The 22,166-nt window shown below is 38.8% G+C and overlaps 1 protein-coding gene across 1 annotated transcript in view; it reads left to right on the top strand.

Annotated features, from left to right (window-relative positions):
* Positions 1-3,831, top strand: part of ANO5 (anoctamin 5) — a gene marked incomplete at its 5' end in the record, with an annotated part of 60,789 nt that extends 56,958 nt beyond the window's left edge. Inside the window, one exon of the mRNA XM_082485236.1 lies at positions 93-3,831. Coding sequence (XP_082341362.1) covers positions 93-314 — 222 coding nt within the window. The 3' untranslated portion in view covers positions 315-3,831. The remainder of the gene's footprint in view (positions 1-92) is intronic.
* Between the last annotated feature and the right edge of the window lie 18,335 nt (positions 3,832-22,166).

Consider the following 22,166-nt stretch of genomic DNA (forward strand, 5'->3'; position numbering starts at 1 on the left):
TCTATTTGGTGTAACACAATAGGTGTTTCATTTGCTAATGAGTTGATACATTTCTCCTGGCTTCCTTTTTTTTAATTTTTTTTTTCTTTCAGCATGTTGTGTTCATCGTCAAATTCTTTGTAGCATGGATGATTCCTGACGTCCCTGCAGACGTGAAAGCCAAAATAAAACGTGAAAAATATCTAACACAGAAAATCCTACATGAGTACGAACTTGAAAAACTGAAGGAGAGACTGTGTCAAGGTGATAAACTAGCCACAGAAAAGGAGTTCATCGCCACAGAAGGGAGAATGGAGTTATCCAGAGCAATGTAGTTGAAAAAACAACTGTTTGGGATTTAGCTCATTTTAGCTTTTTTATCTGTGATTTGCTCAGTACGCGTCATCTTGAAAGCTATAGGACAGTTTTGCTTTCAGTCCAAAGATTTTAGACTTTTCTTTAAAGGTCTTACTGAGCATTTTAGGTTTAGTCAATCTACTTAACTGTATGACTTCAGCACTGTTTTCTATTTACCCTTCACTTTGAATAACAAGTGTAATCTTGTAATCCTAGAATTTGGATTCCCAGTATAGGGAATGTTACCCTCAAAGGGCTCACAGGATATGGTAAGGTTGTTACCGCAAAGCCCACCCCTCTTGCTAAATGCAAAGTTGCAGGCTGTATCCCAGCTGTATGAAAAGGGTACCATAGAGAACTCCTGCTGTGGGAAATGCTGAGAATTTTTATTTTTATGACATGATCGTTTAAATAGAACACTCCTCATACAAGGGTTAGGGTTCCAGGCTTTTTTTGTATCCGCTATGTCTTATGAAACATTTGTTTGCAGCTTTGAACTTCTATACGCTTTTTAGAAGGAATTGATTTTTAAAGATATATTGGCTTAATTCCACTTGGAATTATTTATAGGTGCAGAATTCAGTTAATACATACTAATGAAGGAAAAAAAAAACCACGTCATTTTATTTTGATAAAGATATCATCTGCCAAAGAGTTTGCTCTTTAAATGCGAATACTGTGGAGTCATCTAATTACAGCGTTTTTTGAAAAGATGTATACAGTTTGGAGAAGTAGTACAACTAATTTATTTCTCAACCTCAAAAACTGCCATTGGAAGATCATGCTTTGGCCAAAGCTGCTCCTTTGTTTGGATTCTTTGTTTGGGTTCCCTGTGACTGCCAACAAAGGGCTAAAGCTGTGTGTCTGTCCTCAATGCGTACTATAGCGCGTGCCTGCACAAAGCAGTGCACTGGGAGCTGGACCGCCACACTAATTGATCTAGCTGGATGGTTTGTACATGGATGTGTATTCAAAAGATTATAAGTATGCCAAATAATCTATGTTTATGCTGTTGTTGTTGTCCTTATACGTAGGAGCCTGGTTTTTTTTTTTCTTTTTAGTCTTTAAGGATTTTTTTTTCCTGTTTTGTCATGGGGCTTTTCTACAAAGTTATCGAGTTTATAAATATATAATAACTACTTGTGCAGAGTTGCTACCAGATGTTTATGAATGTGCCCTCATTTTATAATTTCAAGCAGTTAGGCATTTTTATCATTTTGCTGTATATTTAAAACATATCAACACTTCCATGCTTAGTGCCTTGTTTATTTGCATTTGGCAAAAGATGTGAAAATGATCACTATGGAGAAATGTGGATTTCCAAAGGGTGCTTGCGGGCATCGTGATACTGTGAACCTGCACAGTGTTAGCCAAACCATGCCTGCCTTGGCACACCTCTGTTGTAGTGCTACACGAACTGCTCACGGAGAGCTGTTCGTCCCGAGACTGCTTAGATGAAGTAGCGCCGGACTGTTGAATTCTCTCGTGCTGACGTACACTAGCTAGAGAGATTAGAAATGTTACTATATTTGCACTTTGAAAGTTATACTTCCTTGCAAGTATACACAAAAAAAAATATTTAGATTTGTATTCCATGTCAGCCAAATTATGTACTGTTTACTAGAGCCACAACTTAAGGTTTACATATTTTGTTTTAGCAGACCTAGCCTACGTCTTGGGACACTGGGCTGGTAACCTTAATGTTGTCACAGTGTTTTAAATCAATGTGTTGAGCGGAACCGTCACGATTAGCAAAAGTTTTAACATTGAAGTGCCTACCTCGAACAAACATCACATGGTTTGGCTGCCAGTCAAGGAATTGAAGCAGATGTACATTTCTCATTACTCTAAGTTATTCAGCTGCGTTCTGTAAGTTTGCTTGATAAATCAAGCATGTTGGCAACTCATGTTCATGATGAACTGACCGTGTTCTTGAATATTGAGATATATTTGAGGTATTGGGTTTATTGGAGGAATGCGTGTATAAATAAATTAGCTCCACTGCTTAATGTATAAGCCAAAGAAGAATATCAGTCACCGTAATTATGTATGCGATACCAGAACTGACACAATGCAAGCACTTTGCTGCTTCTAACACATGTACTGTTAACTAAACTGCTTAATGTAGCTTTCACGGTTTTGTTACTGTTAGCAATGCAAACGATTGTGTCAGAGGGTAAGGTGATGAGATGCAACACAGTATTTCTATGCAAAACGTACAATCTGATTGAAGCTGAAACCACATTTGAAAATGCAGCATTAGATGCACTATTCCTGCTTAGGGAACATTAGTTTCTTCAGGTCCTGTAATAAAGTGCCCTAATATACTACACTTGAAAAGATGTCAGCAGAAAAGATGTATTGTGAATGAATAACGCTATTTAAAAGCAAGATGGAGGAAACCGAGGAAGTACCTTAGTTTGGGATGCAGCATTGATACGCAGAGGCCCCGCATGCGGACCCTGAATTTGAATTGATGTTTTGACCCCTACTTCTTGCTTCTTTCAAACACATTTTTTGAGGTCAATTCCTATTTAATGCTATACAAACGGATGTTTTGCATATGTTGTATCATACAATAGAAAGCGGAAAAATTCTGGGATCAGCTTATTTAAAAAGAAATATATATCCTAAAAATGTATTGTTACACTTCATAGCATTACTTCTTTGTATATAGAAACTGTTGAAAAAAGAATGTGTTGTATTAAGAGCTAATGTCACATAACAAAATAAGTCTCTAACACCTCTTTACATAATAGTTTGCCTTTACTTGTCATTAAGCAGTATTTTGACAAAAGATTATTAGTATGATTGGGATCATACTGGTTCACATACATTTACATTTTCTGAAGTGTTTGTGAAAAGTGACGAAAACAAGAAACCCAGACTGGTCAGTTTGGGGATGTCCTTATTATTACTGTTGGAATATTTGATTTTGATGCATTTAATATAAATATCTAAAAGTGTCCTTTAACTAAAGCAAAGATAGTTCTGTGTTGGAACTACTGTAATTTAAGCAACAGCAGATTGCTTCATTAGAATTAGTTAGAAAAAGAAAACTGGCATTTCAAGTGTAATAGTCAGGGACTTTTTTTTGTTTTTCCCCAATTAAAATGTAGTATTTTTACCTTGGAAAGATTTGATGTGGTATGTTCTAAGCAAATGACTGCAAAATTAAAGTGCTACTATAAGACACTATACTGTTTTTTCCAGAAGTTTTTGTTATTATGCTTTCACTTTTTTATGTAATACTATCAGTTTGAGACAACAGAACGGAATGAGAATAGGTGGACTTTCCAACTGTTCTATGTGCACTGCTTGTTTTGACTTGTACTGTCCTGTAGTCTGAGTGGCATTTTTGTGTGCCGAGTGTGTTACTGATAGATATGATACACTAATGTTGGAATAAATTTTTTAAACATTGCATTCGGATAACTTACATATGTACATTTAATAGGATCGAAATCTGGCAAATAAAGCAGTGTTTATTTTTAATGTGCTGTCAGCTTGTTTTTGAAAATTCCAAGAATTCCACGAGGAGCTGAAGTATTAAAAGTTAATTGGCCAGAAAGCCTCATGGAGAAAAGTATTCATACAGATTCTGCAACTCATCGCAGGATATTTGGATGCTGTATATAGATTTCCTGCAATTGTAACTTCACAAGTTTCTTGCTCAGATTAATGAAGAAAGCCTCCATCTGACTGCCGTCTTCCACTTGATAATCCCATTGCGTAACTGTCTTTTCTGTCTTCAGGCATTTTCTTAAGAACAAATTACTAGGGAAAACCTCTGTGTATATTGTAGGCAATGCACACGGACGGAGATGGCATGAGTCTGTGATAGCCCATGAGGGAATTTAGCTTTGCAAATTCCTTACATTAGAAGACCACAGTTCAGTGAAAAAGACTCGGCACTTCCATCTTCCTGTAGGTGCGCTACAAACGGTACGTTAACACGCATTCATTTTCAGCCAGGCTGGTTTTTCTCTTCATTCTCTGGATACAGTTTTTATTCTTGCGAGGCCGGGACCTGAGGTGACTTCTCGAGTTCAGTCAGCCACACGGGCGCTTTTCACACCCAGCGTGAGTGGTTCACATACGTGCACTTAATAGCTTGGAGCACACATACTGGAAAATATGGCAGAGCAAAAGCTTTTCCAAGGGCCTGCTGAAGTCTTACTGTTCATAGATACCTCTACATATTTTAATCTTTCTTAAAACTCACTTCTGGCATCAGTGTAGGGCTTTGGATTAAATCGCAGAGAATCTGGATTCAACTTTACGGTTTGGTCTCAATAGACGGCAACAGCACATGTTCACTCTCCTGTTATACCACGTTATCGGAACTTCTCTGGGAACGGGGTCACCCACCAGGCTTGGTAGGTCATTTCCTTTGTAACTTCAGAATGATAAATGAAGAGAGATGCTATAGTGGTAATCAAATGGAAGAAATGTGCGAGATGAATAAAACAATCTTGTCTATATTAAAAAAAGAAAAAAAAAAAAGACCAAACCAATGCTACTACCACTATGCTGGTTACTGAGGTAGCAAAAGGAAAAATAAGGTGTTAAGAAAGATGAAGAAGAAAGCGGTAGCAAAAGGAAAGTGAGAAAGGAGAAAAAAAAAAAAAAAGATGAAGGCACTGTTGCTATGCAGGATATAGGGGATATTTATGTATTATAAAAGTGTTAAAAGTTTTCAGGTGCATTCAAGCTTTGTTCTTGGAGGTTAAACCTTGCCTCCAGTGAGGCCTGTGGTAAATGGATAACTAAGTTTAATTGGGGGTGCAATTTTATTCAAAGTCAATTATATTTTATAAGAAAGCGTAGCATGTCTCACAAGTTACTGTTCACAAATTTGGGAACATACCTGGCTCTCCCCAAGATCAGAAATTGTAGCTACCCTTCAAAAGTCTTAATTCTTTCATTTATCTTGTGCAGTAAATGAAGAGGTGCACCAAAATTTTGGTGGTTGTATTTTTTGCATTGGAAAAATAGGTAAGGCATCTAATTTGCTCGATGTCTTCATCTACCCAGATTAATATAAGTCCATGTTTATTCAAAGCAAAAAACAGCAGGAAGCACTGATATAGAAGAAATGGTTTGAACATGTGCATCTGAATCAAACTGGTGTAAAATACTTTGTCTTACAGAAGTAGAAAAATATGTAACCCATTCACTAGTAGATCAGTGGAAAACAACAAGAAGATGTGAAAGAAAGGATGTCCCAACATCTGAAGTCTGCACATTTCATGACTTTCAGACGCGTGGGCTCTGCAACAAAATCTTGTCTAATGTTCAAAACTAAAAGAAAACCAGTGTTTCTGAAGAATAACATCTTAAACGTGGCACTGAAAATACATTGAGGTCAGCACAACTCTACCACTGGCAGCTCCTGCAATCTGTGGGCTCAGCTTGTAACTGGAAGGAGATTTAGAACGACACGCGGCTGAGAGACACAGGGGATGAGGTCGGGGTTCCTCACATCTGGTGCGGCAAAGAGATTGTGCTAAGAGAGGGCAAAGGCAGCCCTCACAAAGGACTCATTTAGACATGAAAATCCTTCCTTCCCTAAACAGATGGAAAGAGGTAAAGGGAAAAAAAAGATGATTGTTACCATATGAACGACAAAATAATTTCCAGAATATTTTAATTAATTTGTAACCTCATTAAGCCACAGCTACTGTTTCTCGTCTGTCTTCCTGCATGCTCAGGGTGGTCACAACAACTCTGCAGCATAGTCTTGGCATCCTTAAAAAGGAATAGCTAAATTAAATCTTGTTCTGGTTTTAAAAAATCAGTTGTCTCTACCCACCACTTACATCATTCAGATGCAGCTCAGGAAGTTTTTTTTTATGTAAGCATGTGTACCGAGAAATCTGCTGGGAGATGAGTAGGATGTGAAATTCAGCAGCCATACCAATTTTTGGAAGGCGCATATGCACATTCCCCTGCAATAATTAGTGACTATGCTTTCTCAGTCAGAAATTAGTCAGTCTGAAACATTCAGTAAGGGTATGACTCTCTTTAATTCTTTCAACTCCCCACCGAACCAGCGCTGTTAGCTAGGCAGAAAGACAGTTGTGCTTAAATTACTGACTGACCCGGCTTTGTCCTTGGGTGTTCTAAACATCCAACACTATTCAGCATTTCAGTTTTGGTACCGAAAGATGTAGAGGACATCAGAACTACTTCTATAGTCAAGAGGCATTAAATAAAGAAGCCTTTTACAAATTATTATCTTGTCCTTTCCACACCACAGTAGGTTTGGAATGCTTGGTGTTGCTAGTCTATCTGGACCGTACCATTCTCAGCAATGAAAAGCCATGGTGGAAAAGTTCCGTATCTGATGGCCTCTAGCTCCATGAGTCTCCTAGGCTTGCTGGTGGCTTTTACTAATTTGTCTCAGCCAGTGCTTGGTGGGATGTAATAGAATCATAGAATGGTTACAGTTGGAAGGGACCTTGAAGATCATTGAGTTCCAACCCCCCTGCCATGGGCAGGGACACACCCCACTAGACCAGGTTGCTCAAAATAAGAAGCCAACGTTCAAGAAGCATGCGCTGCATGCTCGCTGGCTCTTTTAATAAGTTTCCAAAAAGGAATAAAAATACTCCAGACAGAAGGTTTTAGCAGGGGAAACTGATAGGAAGGCTGGTGTCTCTGTCGTGTTACATCCTCATCACAACAGACAGTTCTGCTATCAGATTCTCTTGAATAAACGTTTCTGTTGACATTAGCCGATTAGTAGAGTGTCAGCAAACAGTAAAGCTACAGTTAAGCCTGTTTGCTGGTTGTGGCATCTGTATTATTCTTCAGATAAAATTCTGGCTCTGCCTATACTGATGGAAATTGTACTATTGATTTCAGATGTGGCCAAGATTTCAACATTTCTCTAACAAAGATCCAGGCTAAAAAAAACCAGCTGAAATAGGTGGGCCAAGAGATTTCCATACAGCTCACCATACAATAGCAATCCGTTAAGTTTAAGGTGTCTAGACTTCGTGCTGCTCTAAGCAAGCTGCTAGTGCATTGCGATCAGGAAGGATTCCCTGCTTTCCCCTTTCACATAGGATTGCCTCTGTGTCATGACAGCTCTTTTGGCTTCCTCAGAAGCAGTGCAGGAGACAATGTGGCAGTAGTACCAAACACCAAATCCTAGGTGCCGGGTCACCCTTCCACTCATGTGCTAGCAGAGGCTTCCTTGTATGGGGTTCAGTTTCTCAGCTAGAACTGAGATTCATGTACCTCCAGAGCATCCTCCCAAGATGCTGCAGAGTGGGAGGGGGCACATGTCAGGAAGATCAAATTGTGCTGGGGAGAAGGATATTCGTGTTGATGCCACACTGCATGAACATTTCAAGAAACTTTCCTTGTATCTCAGCCAAGAACTCAAGGCACTCTGTGTTAATGGTGTTTCCTGCCACTTCTACTCCACTGGAGCTGGTGTGTGTAGGCTCAGGGCGGAGAAACAACGGCAGATGATCCTGTGGGGTGTGTCAGGGGTGTTCCCTTGGGAAAAGACAAACATCCCATCCCTCTACTTTTTTCTTTTTTTTTCTTTTTAAATGTAACAGTCTGATATATCACCATAAAGGGATTTTTCACAAAGATGTAAGTAGAAAAGTCTTGCGTTTTGAGCGAGGGAACAAGAAGATCCTGTGTGTTTTATGGTAAGCAATAAGTGGCTTGATGCCTTTTCATTTTTTATTTTTTTTTTGCTGCACACTCACATAAAACCAGCAAATGATTCTGTGGCTACAACCAGCCTGTCACAGTGACTTGTGTTTTAATTAGAAGATGCCGCAATATGCCAAGCCAGCACATACCAATGAACAACATTCAACTTTTTCATCTCTGGGATTGGTAAAAAGATGATGCTCCAGTTAATGGGGTCACTACTGTGACTAGAGCTGAAGGAGGTCACATGAGTAGAGGAAATCGATGCAGAAAGAAACCTGCTTTGTACTTTTTCTCTAAGTTCAAAGTGCTAGGGTTACCTGCTGAACATGTGGAAGGAACTGCATTTAGCAAGAAACTATGAAGTCCTTGATATAATGACTTTATCTTCAAGCCAGGAAGGGTGAATAAATGGAAGTGTAAAGGCTCATGAACTGGAGACGATAGAAAAACTGAGGCACCAGACAGGCTTGAAGCCAGACCATACAGAGAAGCGGCTATGGAGACTTGTTAGTATTCAGATGTGTAGAAGAAGCCTTTAAATGTAAATGCTGGACTGTCAGCAAGCGTCCCCTGCCTAGGAGAGAGAGGCCAATTTTATTAGCAGTTAATAGAAAAACTGAAATGAGGCATCCAAGAGGTTGATTCTGCAGGGAAGGGAAAAGCAGGCTTTCCTCTGCTTTTGCACCTGGAAGATATTAAATGCAAAGAAAGCATTTGGAGTATTTGCTTCACTTTCAGTGCTAGGATCAACTCTGCTTCAAATGTCTATCCAGAGCAACCAGACACCTCCCTGTGCACAGAGCAGCCTCCACTTCTCCTGCGCACACACCGCCACTCATCGGTGATTTATTCATGCATCTGTCATTGCAGAGACCTGACTCATTCCTGGGCACGAAGGCAGTCACAGGAGCAAGTGCTTTTGCCGAAGAGCTCAGGATGTCTGACAAGGATGGGGCAAATGCTGAAGAAGGTAACTTCAGTTTCTTTTGTGGAGAGAACAATTACAACTTCCTATAAGGCTACCTCGGTGGGTTTCTTCATTCTGCAATAAATGTCAATTATTTGGCGTATGCTTGGCACACAAATGAAGAAAATTCTCAGCCATTCTGAAATTTTATAATTAAACCTCTATCCTGTTGAAATTATTTAGCATTAGAAAAGCAAGTGATATGGGATTATTGTCTTCAAAGAACATGTTCCTTCTCGCTTTTTTGAGTGTGCTGGAACAGCAGCTGGACCGGGGGGATGTCCTAACAGGGTCAGTCCAAAGAAGTAGGTAGGAATTTCTCTGTCAGTTTTAATGCCTTTGATCACATCATAGTGTTTTGTCAGAAAAATGTCAAATACCTAAAAAAAAATGAAGACGGTTCCACCATAAATCTCTTCTCAGAATTGGCAATAATGATAGAGGGACTCACAAGATGTTCGTGTTAATGGTAATGCAGAAAGGAGACGTCTGCCACGTAAAGTGGAAACATCGTGCTTTATGTCTCTGCATTTGGACAGAAAACAGTGACAGATTTTTGTGGAAATGCAGATACCATCTTGGACACTGTTCACAGGACTCCCTTCCAGGCACTTTTTCTTCATCCCATCTGTGGGGCTGACTGAACATCTCTGTTATCTGGATTTTCATCTTCCAGGGAAAATGCCGGGCTTGGAGAGCTTGATTTTCCCTTGCAGCCTGGTCTTAGCTGAAGGGCTCCTGACCCTTCCCTTTCTGATTGTCTACCATTTAAGCCTGCTGCACTGTATCCTTTGACGTGGGTTTTTTTTTTTTTCAAGATAAGCAGGACCGTTTACCATGTTTGCTGCTACAGTACCCTCTATTTGGCCCTGATACATTCACTGAAATCCTTGGGGGTGTTAAACAGTGGTGGGTTCTGCCTCTCCATATGGACAATGACTATTCTGACCAGTGTTCCAGTCTCCTATGTTGTCAGTGCTCAGACATGCCCAAACAACAATGCTATTTGATGCATCTGCGTAGTTTCCAGCTTCACCTCTCCAACACTCTCCCTTCCCTTGAACTGCCCATCGTTGGTGTTTGCTGCTGTTAACTGCAGCAGCATCGGGATGCTGACAAAGGGAGCCCTTCTTCCCTTTTCTTAACAGGAATAAACTCAACAAGCTTAGGTATTCCACTCTGATCATATTTGCCTTCTTTTGTTTCCCTTAACACTTGTAAAGAAAAACTTGCATGTTTTCAAGAGCATGGTGTTCCACTGCCAGGAAACCCATTGGGTGTGTGGGTACATCCTGAAGATGGCAGCATGCAGCCTAAATACTTGCAGCAATCCTATCTTCTGCTTCTTAGCTGGTGGGGATTTTTGAGCGCAGGTTGCTATCAGAGTAGCCTCCTCTTTTTGTAACAGCACAGTTCAGAAATCCAACAGCGGAAAGCATCTGTATAACCAGTATAACTCCAGCCTCCCATGATATTAGCTGAAGGAATGAAAACTTCTGCCATTGAAAGCAACAGCAAAACCCCATTGACTTCCCAAGGTGGGATTACACCATATATGTAGCACATATACTGACACTCATCTTTATATTCTAAAGACTACGAATTTGGACAACAAATGGCTTCAGGAACCGCAATTGTCAATCTCCAACCCTGAATATTCTGATTTTGAATGAACTGAATTAGGCAATGAATAGAGCTGGCAGAAAAACCAAAAGCCTGAAAAAATTATGCTTTCAAAATTTTCTTTGGAAAATTTTTCTTTTGTTAACCCAGTTTTTCTAAAATAGAATTTTTCATGAAAAACAAACTTCTATGTAGACAGTTTTTAAACTGAAAAAGATTTAAATCAGACAAAAGTTTCTAAATGTTTGCTAAGTATGTTTTGGGGAATATTCTAAAGTATTAAGAACAGAAGTTTTTGCTATTTTTGGTTATCATCAAAGGCAAAAAGTTTTCCACTTCTTGACATTCTCGGTCTTCCAGCTTGTTCTGCAGGACCGAGTTACCAATTCCCACATTCAAGTTGCATTTCAGCTACTTCCATTTGTGGGCTGCTATGTGGCCATAATGTCAGGCAGATTAAATTAGTAGCCTATTCATATTAGCTGGAGAACTATTCTCGGGCCAATTCCTAAAGAATAAATAGAAAACCCTGAGAGGTATCAGGTACTTGAATGTAATCAAGAAGAAAAAATTTCTTGCACATGCTCAGTTTACTCAGTCTTCCCTCCTGAGGCACACAGAACTAAGAACTTCTGAGCCTGATTTCTCTTGGAGTAGGTACTAGCAGAAAAACTGATTAAAAGTTAAACTTTGGTCAAATATTTGTTAAGGGTATCAGAATTGGGCATAAATGTTTAGCAACATGATCAACTGTTTAGAATTAGTTAAATTTGGAAAGTGATCTTTTTCTATTTATGTCCCTCTAACCTTTTGTGAAATAACAAGGATTAAATTAAGAAAAAACTTGGAGAAGAAGGTGATTCAGCTGTCCTGTACATTTGCCATCCCACTTCTGCTGATAGAGTGATTCATTCATCCACTGGGAACCACTGGACCTGTAAACTGCTCATTAACCTACTAGAGGGAAATGGGGTAGATGAGGCATGGGGTGATGAGGCATAGAGCATTTTGGAAAAAAGGAATATATATGTGAAACAGAAATCCCCCTCACTCCCTGCAAAAGGCCTAGTTATGGTCTACTTTCAAGCTGATAACCTGCCTGTGGTGTGGGAAAGCAATTCCAGAACTTGAATCGTTGTGAGATTTCCTGCAAAAATGCTAGCACTCGTGAGAAAGTCCTATTGCATGTAAGGTCACATTCCTTGAAACTGAGTTCAGGTAGAGAAACTTGTGCTGTTTTTTACACTATCTGACCTCCCCTGTGCCACACATGGACTTAAGAGAGAATCCTGCTCTCTCTTTCCCTCACTGGTCGTATTTTCCCATCTCCTTCAGGCGGTATGATTGGTCACCCATCCTTTTAGTGAAGAAGGATTAATGAGGATCATTTTGAAGTCTATTAGAAGTGCTGGAGAGTATAGGGCAGCTTTTGAAAGACAAGCAATCGATTTATGAAGCCTTTTGGAGAATGCTAGTCAAGGTACAGGACATGAGCAAAGGAAAGATGCCCATGTAGACCAGGAAAGTGTGCGCTCCGCGAAGCCCTTAGGTGTAATGTTAACCAGATGTGAAAGTACCTCTCAATGATTTATGATGTGCACTGATGATGGAGCATGCACCATTCAGAGAGTGATTAATATTCTTGTCATAAATGGAAAGAAATGGGCAGCCTGCCAAGTAAATTTGTCTGTGAAAGCAGAAGACCAACCCAATTCACCAAGAGTGACTCAGTAATATGAGACTGATTGAACTGGTGGATTCAGTGGAGATTTTTATTAAAGATAAGCTATCTCCAGGGAAAGGTGTTTCCATGAGCCATAGGGGCCTCATAGTAAAGTAGAATTTGGAAGTGAAGAAGACGTGACTGACAGAATAGATTCTTACGGAATACTTGCTCTCCAGCCATTCAGTTTGGGAATCTGTAGTTATTTCAGAGCTTTGATTATTATATGATTATTCCTAACAGATCGTAAAAAAAAAATGAACCCTGTTGTTCCAAAGGCCACAAAGGCTAGCCTTTGTAATGCTCCTGATGTGTTCAGCCCTTCAGAAAGCAGAAGACATCCAGAAAAAAAAGGAATATATAACAACATGTTAGGTGTGAATGAACTGGCAGTCTCAGACCAATTACTGGCCACCCGCATCACTCCAAAGCAAAACAAAACAAAACAAAACAAAACAAAACAAAACAAAACAAGGTACAGCTAGTACCTTCCTTACTGAGTTAAAAGTCAGTCTATCATGATAAGGGGAAAAAAATGTTCTACACAGAAAACATATGGCGTGATTCAGATCACTGTAAGAAAATTTAGATCCTTTGTTCTGGAAATAGCCCCGGTGATTTTATTGGAGTTATGTACAAAGTAAGACCTACAGTTTGGAACTGTAGGAAAATATTAAGTGAGAGAGAACAAGAAAACAAACAGCTAAATTTAACAAGTTATGTGTTGCAGAAATTAATTACCTAGCTGCAGCCCCCAGGGTGTGATCTCAGGACATCTGGCAAACAGCAATAGAACTGTGCTTGTAGCCTACCTTTTCTTACATATTTATACACATCTCAGTCTTGATCTTTGCTTGGCTGTAGTGTAATGCGTATTTTTCACAGATAAAGCAGGCTTAATATCTAAGAAATGCCTATTCCTCAACAGGGTTGTAGAACGTCAAATGGTAAGGCAATTTTTGAGGAACTGGCACCACTTCTGAAAGGAGAGTGTAGAGGATGGGAAACTGTGTATGGAAGGGTTCTTAGCTAAAGACAGACCACTAGTAAAATGCACTGTGCACATTAAAGTTAGTTCCATACAGAAGACCAAATCCTGAATTCCTTTCTTGATATTCCGCAGAGACATGCACCCTGCTGAGTCAGAGAGGAAAACAGCCCAAACAGAGACTTTGACATTTGTCTTGTTCCCTCTTTAAATTTTTATTTTCTAATGGATTGAGAAATTTCTGTAGCACTGAAACAGAGATGAAGTAGCATTGCCTTATAAGAGCTTTCTATCTCCACTTTAGCATTTGGCTTTGGCGAACAGAGTGGGATTCATAGATCATACACCACAGCACACAGAGATAGCACTAATGGTAACACTGATCACTTCTCCAGCTGTGAAAAAAAAGCCAGTTGAGAGCTGCCCATAAAACAGTGCCCTTCGGGTAGAAAAGGGGAGCAGCCAGAAAGTGCCTCAAGTACAGAATGAGTTGTAATAATCAGACATAATGCAGTAAAAGTCCATGGTGAAGGCCCAGTAGATGTCAGCTGTTAGGCTGAGGGCTGTTGGGCTGAAAACCAAACGACAGAAATCTTGTCCTGGCTTTCACGCTGAAAATGCCAACTTAAGAGACAGACAAGAAAACCGTGAGCTTCGTAAGGGCTGAAGGTTGAGCATGAGTCTTTTGAACTGTTTGAACTTCCAACTTGTAACAGACCACTAAATATGTAATTAAAATTCACCTCCCCTGTCGGAGAAGCCCTGGAATAGCTAAAGACTTCAGAACTGGTCACACAGAGACTGAGTCACACAAGAATCAATGGGCTCAGTTTGACCTAGATGGAATTGATTAAGCCAGAGGCATTCCTTGAAACATCTCAAATTTTTGCTAACTACAATCGGAGGAACCTGCAAAGGAAGAGGAAGGACAAACTTGGAAGTGAATCAGGACCATGCTCTTAAATGTGTGAATGCGCCTGTCCTGAATCTGGTATATCTATATACAAAATTAAGGTGGTAAATAAGGGTCCAGAAGGACTCCACCCATTTCAGTTTGTACGTGTAGAGCCTAATCATGCCCGAGCTGTGCCATTGTAGTGTAGCTGCCAAAGCTAATATCACCCCACGGCACTACACAACGCATTTAGAGCCGCAGCTTCCCTTAGTGGAACCAAGTAGTTAATCCACCAGCTCTGTGATGATTTATTTATAGCAAACAATAAGAAAAAATAGATATAAAATATTTACTCTTAAACACCAGATTACAAAATTAAATGCACGTGAAGCCTAAGCGTGGGGGTGTTGCCTGTGACATTTAGGAAAGGGATCTGAACTGAGAACTTGATATTTCTAGTTACGTTTAGAGATGACAGAAATGGATGGGTAGAGTGCTTTGGCCTAAAGCTAGCTATGTGATACCCTAATCTTCCCCCCTGCCCCGTGGAACATGATGTAATCACCATTGAGCTCATTAGCAGAGCTCTAAAATAAAGCAGAGGTTTTCCTGTCATCTTGAATTATGTGCTGCTCTAATGTTTCCAGGGGACAAGAAACTTCTTATGTATTCAACAAACCAACACGAACTGCGGTTCTGTGCTCAGATTCCCTCGAAACCTGTTACAGTCTTTGGTTTTCCTTTCTATCTTGTGGTAAGAAAAAGTGCATTTGGACTTTTATCTCTTCAAACCCATGCACATGTTGTCCAAAGAAGGTATCTGACACTTCTGAAGTATTTATTGTATAAAAGAGGTGAGACCTTTGTGGTTTATACAAAGCAGAGGAATTGTTTCTCAAAAGATAAGGTAATATCAAAGATAAATTCTGTGATTAACAAAACATGACATCAACAAAACCAATAGCATCTAACGCTGATTGTTTCAGTTCAATTTTCTAATAACATGATACTTACACATATATTTTTGGGTCTGTTCCCCATTCATAATCACTTTTAAACCTAGGTTGGTCAAATTTGCCGGAAATATAAAAATCCCAGAGGTAAGAGTTCCCTACAATTTTCAGGAAAAATAGTTTACCAAAACGGTTTTGTAAAGAAAAATAAAAGAGAGACAGTGAGGGAGAGTGAAAAAGCATGCTCACGACATGACAGGAACAAAGGATGCCAACAGGAAAGCAGTAGAGACCCTGCAGAGGAGGACTGGGGTTCTCATAGAACCTGACCAGGTTGTGTGGTGTGAGGAGGGGGTGGTAGAAAGTTAGGGTTACTGAACACAGGAAGGCTCAGGGAGCCAGATATATTCATCCTAATGCTCACAGAACAAGCAATATTTGATTTTATATTATAAATAAAATGATGGGAGTCTTTTGATTAAACTCCTGGTCACTTGAGGATATGCTGGCATTGCTAGCCTGGATTAGTGTTATCTGATACAGATGCAAGCATATGACATAAGAAACCCCCCAGATTCCTTATTTTTCTTTTTTGGATCCAGATTGGAGACAATTCTATTAGGCTTATTCCAAGGAAATTTATGAGATGAAATGTGATCGCATTCAGTTTTGAATTCCTGTGATGGGTGTCAGCTTGTCAAGAAATAAAACTGAAGAAGGAAATATGGGATGAATGGAAGGCTCCCTTAATGAAAAACAAGGTTGTGTATTGGGAAGGCGTGAGAATCACTGACACCTTTCTACAGACTCCACTAACCCCAAACATCAACCAAAGACACATCCTTCCTCCTTATTTGTTGTTTGCTATGGTTGTACACACTGTCTCAATGTCCTTCTCCGTAGAAAAACTATGATAGAGCAGTTGAAATCACACCAGTATCCTTAGATCACTGGAACCTGTTCTGGCAGAGTCTAGTGGTGAAGGCTAAATGTGTTGGCTATCTGTATCACTAGCAAATTATATTTTATGGATATAGATTACTAATTATGTATGTGTTTCTCCTTAGAGAAGCTGCTTTACATGTAATAGAATCTCCATACATTCTTCCAACACAGCATTTTATGTATACTATGCTTTAATTTAGTCTATTGACAAATCAATATTTATCCTAAAGAAGGATTATTCTCCCTCTTTCATATCCAAAAAATCCCTGAGGCATGGAAAAAATGAGTGACAAATTCAGGCTCTAATATCAATCCCAGACCCAACACTGTAGTCCAAGAGTCTGCCCGCAAACTCAGGTGTCAGTTCCCTGTTGTACTAAGCACAACTATTTTCCAAATATCTCTTATGAGTTGTTCTGCATTGTTTTTTCCCCACCAGGAATAGTTTCCTGATCAAATGATGTATCTGAAGTTACCTTTGGTATCTCTTCAGCAGTTCTCCTAGCAAAGTAATGTCTATAATAGATTTAAGCTATGTTCAAATCAGTGTGATCTCTGATCTGAGTCAACAGAAATTCCTCCCCTAACTTCTCTTAATACTTTTAAAAATAATGTTAAGAGACAAGTCAACAGAAAAGAAAGGACTACTGCAGCCCTTGGAAAAGCTGGTTCTGATTTTCTAGTTCTAGCAATAAAGAGGCACCACAATATGTTCTTCAATTTGTACATTTCCCTCAAGGTTTTTCACACAGTGAAACGAGACCTGACTGTCACTAAGAACAAACTGACTCTTGCTTAAAAGCCTTGCCTAAGCTGTTAAACAGTTCAGTGATGGACAACATGGACATAATGATAGAATAATGATATAAAAGATCATTAACTATCATATTAATAAAAGATAGGATAATATGCTACAATTCTTGGCTCAATTTCATTGTGGGTAATTGCATCCCACTCACCAAGCGTTGCATAGCTTTCTTGTGTACTAAGACAATCGTTACTCCGGCTCACCCCCAGAGGTAGGTGTATTTCTGTCTGTGTAACATGACAGATGGCTTGAAATCCTTCGGGATCCTTTGCATTTAACTCATGAAGAAGTACAGGAATTCAAAGGAACAGATGTTCCTGTAATATCTGGGAAGACGATAAGCACCCCAATTACTTTAAAGATAAATATATTTGATACTGTCTAATTTCTCCATAGATATACGAAAAAAAATCTTTTTAATACTAATATCATTGCTTTCATTTCTCTTAGATTTTTTTTTAATCTAGTTGCTAATATTAAAAACAAAATAGATTTTAGGAAAGGAAAGGGAGAACAGAGGAAATAAATAAATCTTTATGTGATGTAATGGGAAAGTTTTCAGCCATGGAATAGTCATATACAGTAACTGCAAATCACAAACACCAAATTTGGGTGTTTTTCTTCTAGTGCCTTAATGGCTTTTACCACTAGAGGGCTGAAGCAATAGCTTCAACACGCTAATGAGCCTGCCCTGCCACACGAGACAAACACACCTTGGATTACCTGAAAATTAGGCATTGCCGTTAGAATTAACACTATGACTTCATATGCTTAACATGATATTCCTTAATACAGAAAAGTGCATCTTTCAGATACTTTTATGCCTTTTTTTCTTTTTTTTTTTTTAAATGACCCTTGTTACCTTCTCAGAAAGCGATAGCAACTTTCCAAATACTGGGGTTTGTAGCAAGTCATTAGAGTATTTCATCATCTATGTTAGTGCAGAGATTTCTGGGAAAATTGCCTCCAGTTCAGCTTAAAACTAGAAATCACCCTGAAAAATCAGAATCATGGAATCATAGAATCAGAGAGTACCAGGTTGGAAGGGATGTCAAAGATCATCTGGTCCAACCTTTCTTGGCAAAAGCATGGTCTAGACAGTGCTTAGTGTGCAACTTCTGTCCTCTATTATGTATCATTTCTTGTGCTTATTAGGCTATAGGCAAAGCAACATAACAATGTTCTAGCAACTGAAGGGGGGCATCTGAAAGACAGTAGCCCAATTTACCAGCTCTAAGCTGTCATATATCACATTCTTTAGCATGTTTCAGCTCAAGCCTGTTCTCTTTGGGACAGAAAACAAGAAAGGTAAACAGTCTTTGCAGCGTTGTAGAGATACAAAGCCAAGATCTTATCCAACAGTTCAACTTCTGCCATGTTTGTTTTATAGTGTAGAAATTACCAATCCAGCCCACCGTTTAGGAAATTAAAATGTCGTTCAAGATGTAAGGGACATGGATCAGCAGGAAACAGGAAGAAATTCTATGAACTTCTAGCACTACGGCGCATTACAGCTACTCCTTTCAACACCATTGTGTAATATAGTTCTCAACAGGACATAATAACCACATTGCGCACACGACCTTGGTCCGGAGTTATATGCACGAAAAAGAACAAGGCTGTTTCATAAAACATATGTTTAGCTACTGCTGGATGCATCTCCAAAAGCAAAATTGTCTATTAAAGTATTGTCAACCCAACTGTTGACAAAAACCCAACAGTTGTTTAGGTTTTTTTTTTTCAGCTGGGATTTGGCAATCTTCACAGGTTGGAGTACAGGATTCAACATAGACACATCTAATGTGTCAACACACAGACACTACATCTAAATCCTCAAATTGCCTGATTGTGTGATTTTTCAAGGAAATTGTCTAGTTGTTGCTGTGTATAACCCATCATGACACTGGAGGATAAAACAAAAGCCCACCTAAGTTTTTCTAGAGTGATCCTCACAGACTTTCAGGGAGAATGGGGAAGCTTCTGGTTTAAAACCATTTATTTGTCCCCCTTTTCTGCCTCCTCAGTTAAGGGCTTGGTACAAGTTTTCAATAATTTTTTGAAATATTCACAATTTGAAAACATTCATTTTCAAACAATAATTTACTGAAAAAGAGTTTACAGAGCTGTTGCTTCTTCCAGACAACCTTCTTCCTGGTGACCTGACAAGCAAGATCATTATTTTGGCATTGCTTTGGGATTTTGCAGTTACGTAGTCCTAGAGAAGGTAAAAAATCCTTAAGGGGTGACATCAAGTTCCATTGGATTAAATAGACAGCTACCACAAATAAGAGTGAGAATTAGATCACAATTTTAGAGGCATGTTTATGCTATCCTCAATCCCAAATAACTCTGTATTACAGACATGCATTTAATGGCATAATTAATATTGTAAGCGCATAATTTATTCCTGAAGATGATACTGTATCATTAGGAACAGTATGTTGTCACCTTTTAGTAGATGGGGAAAAAAAAATCTCTTAGATGGAATCTGTATGATCATATGAATTTAAAGTACCACATATATGATTATTTTTCAAAATGCATCATAAAATACATCATTTATAAGCTTTGCATGCATGACACTTGGGAGAGAGCAAATCCATATTGCAGTGTATCAGCAGCATTTTTAAATCACTGGTATGTATCACTGATCAAAATTTTAACTTATGGTGTAGTTTGTTTCAGCAAGACTAAAATTTAGTGAAGAGAATTGTACATTGCTGTGTTGACTTCATAGTTATCTAAAAGGATTATACAATATTTAGACACTATCCTGAGGGTTATTGATGAAAATTTTGAGATTACATATATAGCAATAAGAAAGACTGAGCTAAGAACCACATCTGTAATTCTTCATCTCTTTCAATTAACTTGTTAAAACAGCTCAATCAGAAACTTGTAAAAAGGGACTATTTATAGAAACAAAAGGGCAGGTAAGGACTCAGTCCTTCAGCCTTCACACAAGCAAAAGAAAGAAAATCTTATCAGGCGAAGAGTATTTTATTTAATTACACAATGTCAGGATTAAACAATAAGCTTTCTGCTCTGTGTGAAAAACTGCAGACATCTGCAGCATCCCACATCATACCATATCATCCCATCATCTCAGAGCTTTTTCAGAAATGCAGATTTGACTGGGTGACTTTTGACTGAAGCTCTTTCCTTCTGGTCAGTATGTGAACATTTAGCAGTTGTACCTGGACTAAAATTTTATGCATAACACCCTATTTCACCTGTCACTGACAGCAGTGGAAAGAACTCACAGTGATTTCACTGGAGTTTGAATTAGGCCTTTTGTGAGAGGAGTCTCTCTGTGACAGGTATTCATTATAAAAATAATTATTGACAACAATTTTGATAACAGATATTAATACTATGTGTTGTTTCTTCTAGAAACAGCTTATTCTACCAAGGTTAAATAACTAATACATAATGTTAAAAAAGCTGACAAGTCTGTACATATTTCATAACACTAATGATATTAACTTCCCACTGCTCTTATTAGTGCCTCATGTGAAACCAAACCAGCTACAACTGAGCTTGATCAGGATGTGACTCAGTAATATCCAGATATAATGTGATAGACATAAAATTTCTTCTTCAGATGACTACAGCAGCAGCCTAGTCACTATAGCACTTTACTATACCAGGGTTGTTTGTTATTTTGCATATTTTATCCAATTAAGGACTAATTCTCCTCTAATAAGAGTCTACACCCAGTAATGTCTCATCTGGCCTTTAAATTCATTTTTGTATGATATGATAAATTATTTTCATTCCCAAATCAGTCATCATTTACTTATTAAATGCTATTATTTTACTAATAATTATTGCTGCTACTTAGTAGCCATAGCATCAAAAACATGCCAGTGCTGAGCTTTCTTAAAAAAAGGGCCAGAGGTCCTTGCACACAGTGTGCAAATAAACAAAGCACCCTTGCCCAGCAGACTTTATAGTCTCGAATTCCAGCTCAGAAAAGTGCTCAGTACTTTTCTGAAAGGCTTGTGTTACGGAATCCAATCCCATTTCATCCCTGCTAAACAATTTCCTGTTCCTGCTGCCCCTCAGAAAAATCTATTAATACGGGTTTCCTCTGAACATCTGCAATGGCACACTGGAGCCATGAAACACTGGAAAGACTTGCTTATATAACTGTGCAGCTTGGCATGTACTGGGAAAAATCCTTTCGGAAGCGTAATGGTAGTGAAGATGCTGTACTGAAACCGAGACTGAAACCCACATCCAGTATCTACCATGATTTAGAAATCAGCACTGTGTTATGATGCTAATTAGCAACATTTCAATTACATTTAATTTTTTTCTACTCCAATACTTTATAGTCCTTTACAAATTTCAAAGGAAATACTGAAATGCTACACGGATTAGTCATTATGGGAATTTCAATATTAAAATAATTGGTCTTGTATAAACGTGCTTTGCTGCTGTAAAACTTCATTAACCCTCCACCAGAGGGCAACATCAGAAAAAAATATTTATATAAATCCAAAGAGCAGTTACTTTTAGGATATTGCAGCTGCAACACGAGTTTCCATTAGGGAATCTTAGTTTTAAAATATGCTGTTTACATTTTCTCACCAACTAGGCAAATGAAGGAGTTTAACAATTGTAGAAGGATTTGTTTAGAGCACAAGTTCTACATATTATTTTTTTTAATTAACAAATCTACAAAAACTTTAAGATTAACATGAAGCCTAGGAGAAATGTAACAGTTATGACTTAGAAAGAAATACTACATTTCACATCCTCAGTCTACTTCAAAGTGATTAAAGTCAGAAAATTACTAATAGATTCTGGAAAGAAAAATAATTCTGTTCAGAATGTGCACAGCTCAATCTAGTGCTGTAACTGCCACAAATCAAGTCTAAATGTTATGCTGGCCTACTCAGATGCATGAAAGCAGAGGGCACAAAAGAGATGGAAAATATTAAATGCTTAAGAGAAAGCAGTCACTAATGGATGCCTAATATGACACGAAATAAGCTCTTTGAGTAAATATGGATATAGAGATAAATATACCTTTTGAATAGAAGTTATCTATTTATAGCAAGAGCTGTATTATCTGCAGTTAATGCCCTGTTTCCCCAGAAGTGCGACTGCACGAAGGCCACGTCCTTTTCTCCACACGAACAGTACAAATGGATCAGCGACGGTCGCCCCGAGCTGCGAGGCGAACCCCGCGGCTCTGCCCGGCGCCCCGAGCTGGTCCCGAAGAGGGAGGCGACGA

The sequence above is a fragment of the Vanellus vanellus genome (assembly GCF_965231255.1).
Source record: "Vanellus vanellus genome assembly, chromosome: 6".
Classification (NCBI taxonomy): domain Eukaryota; kingdom Metazoa; phylum Chordata; class Aves; order Charadriiformes; family Charadriidae; genus Vanellus; species Vanellus vanellus.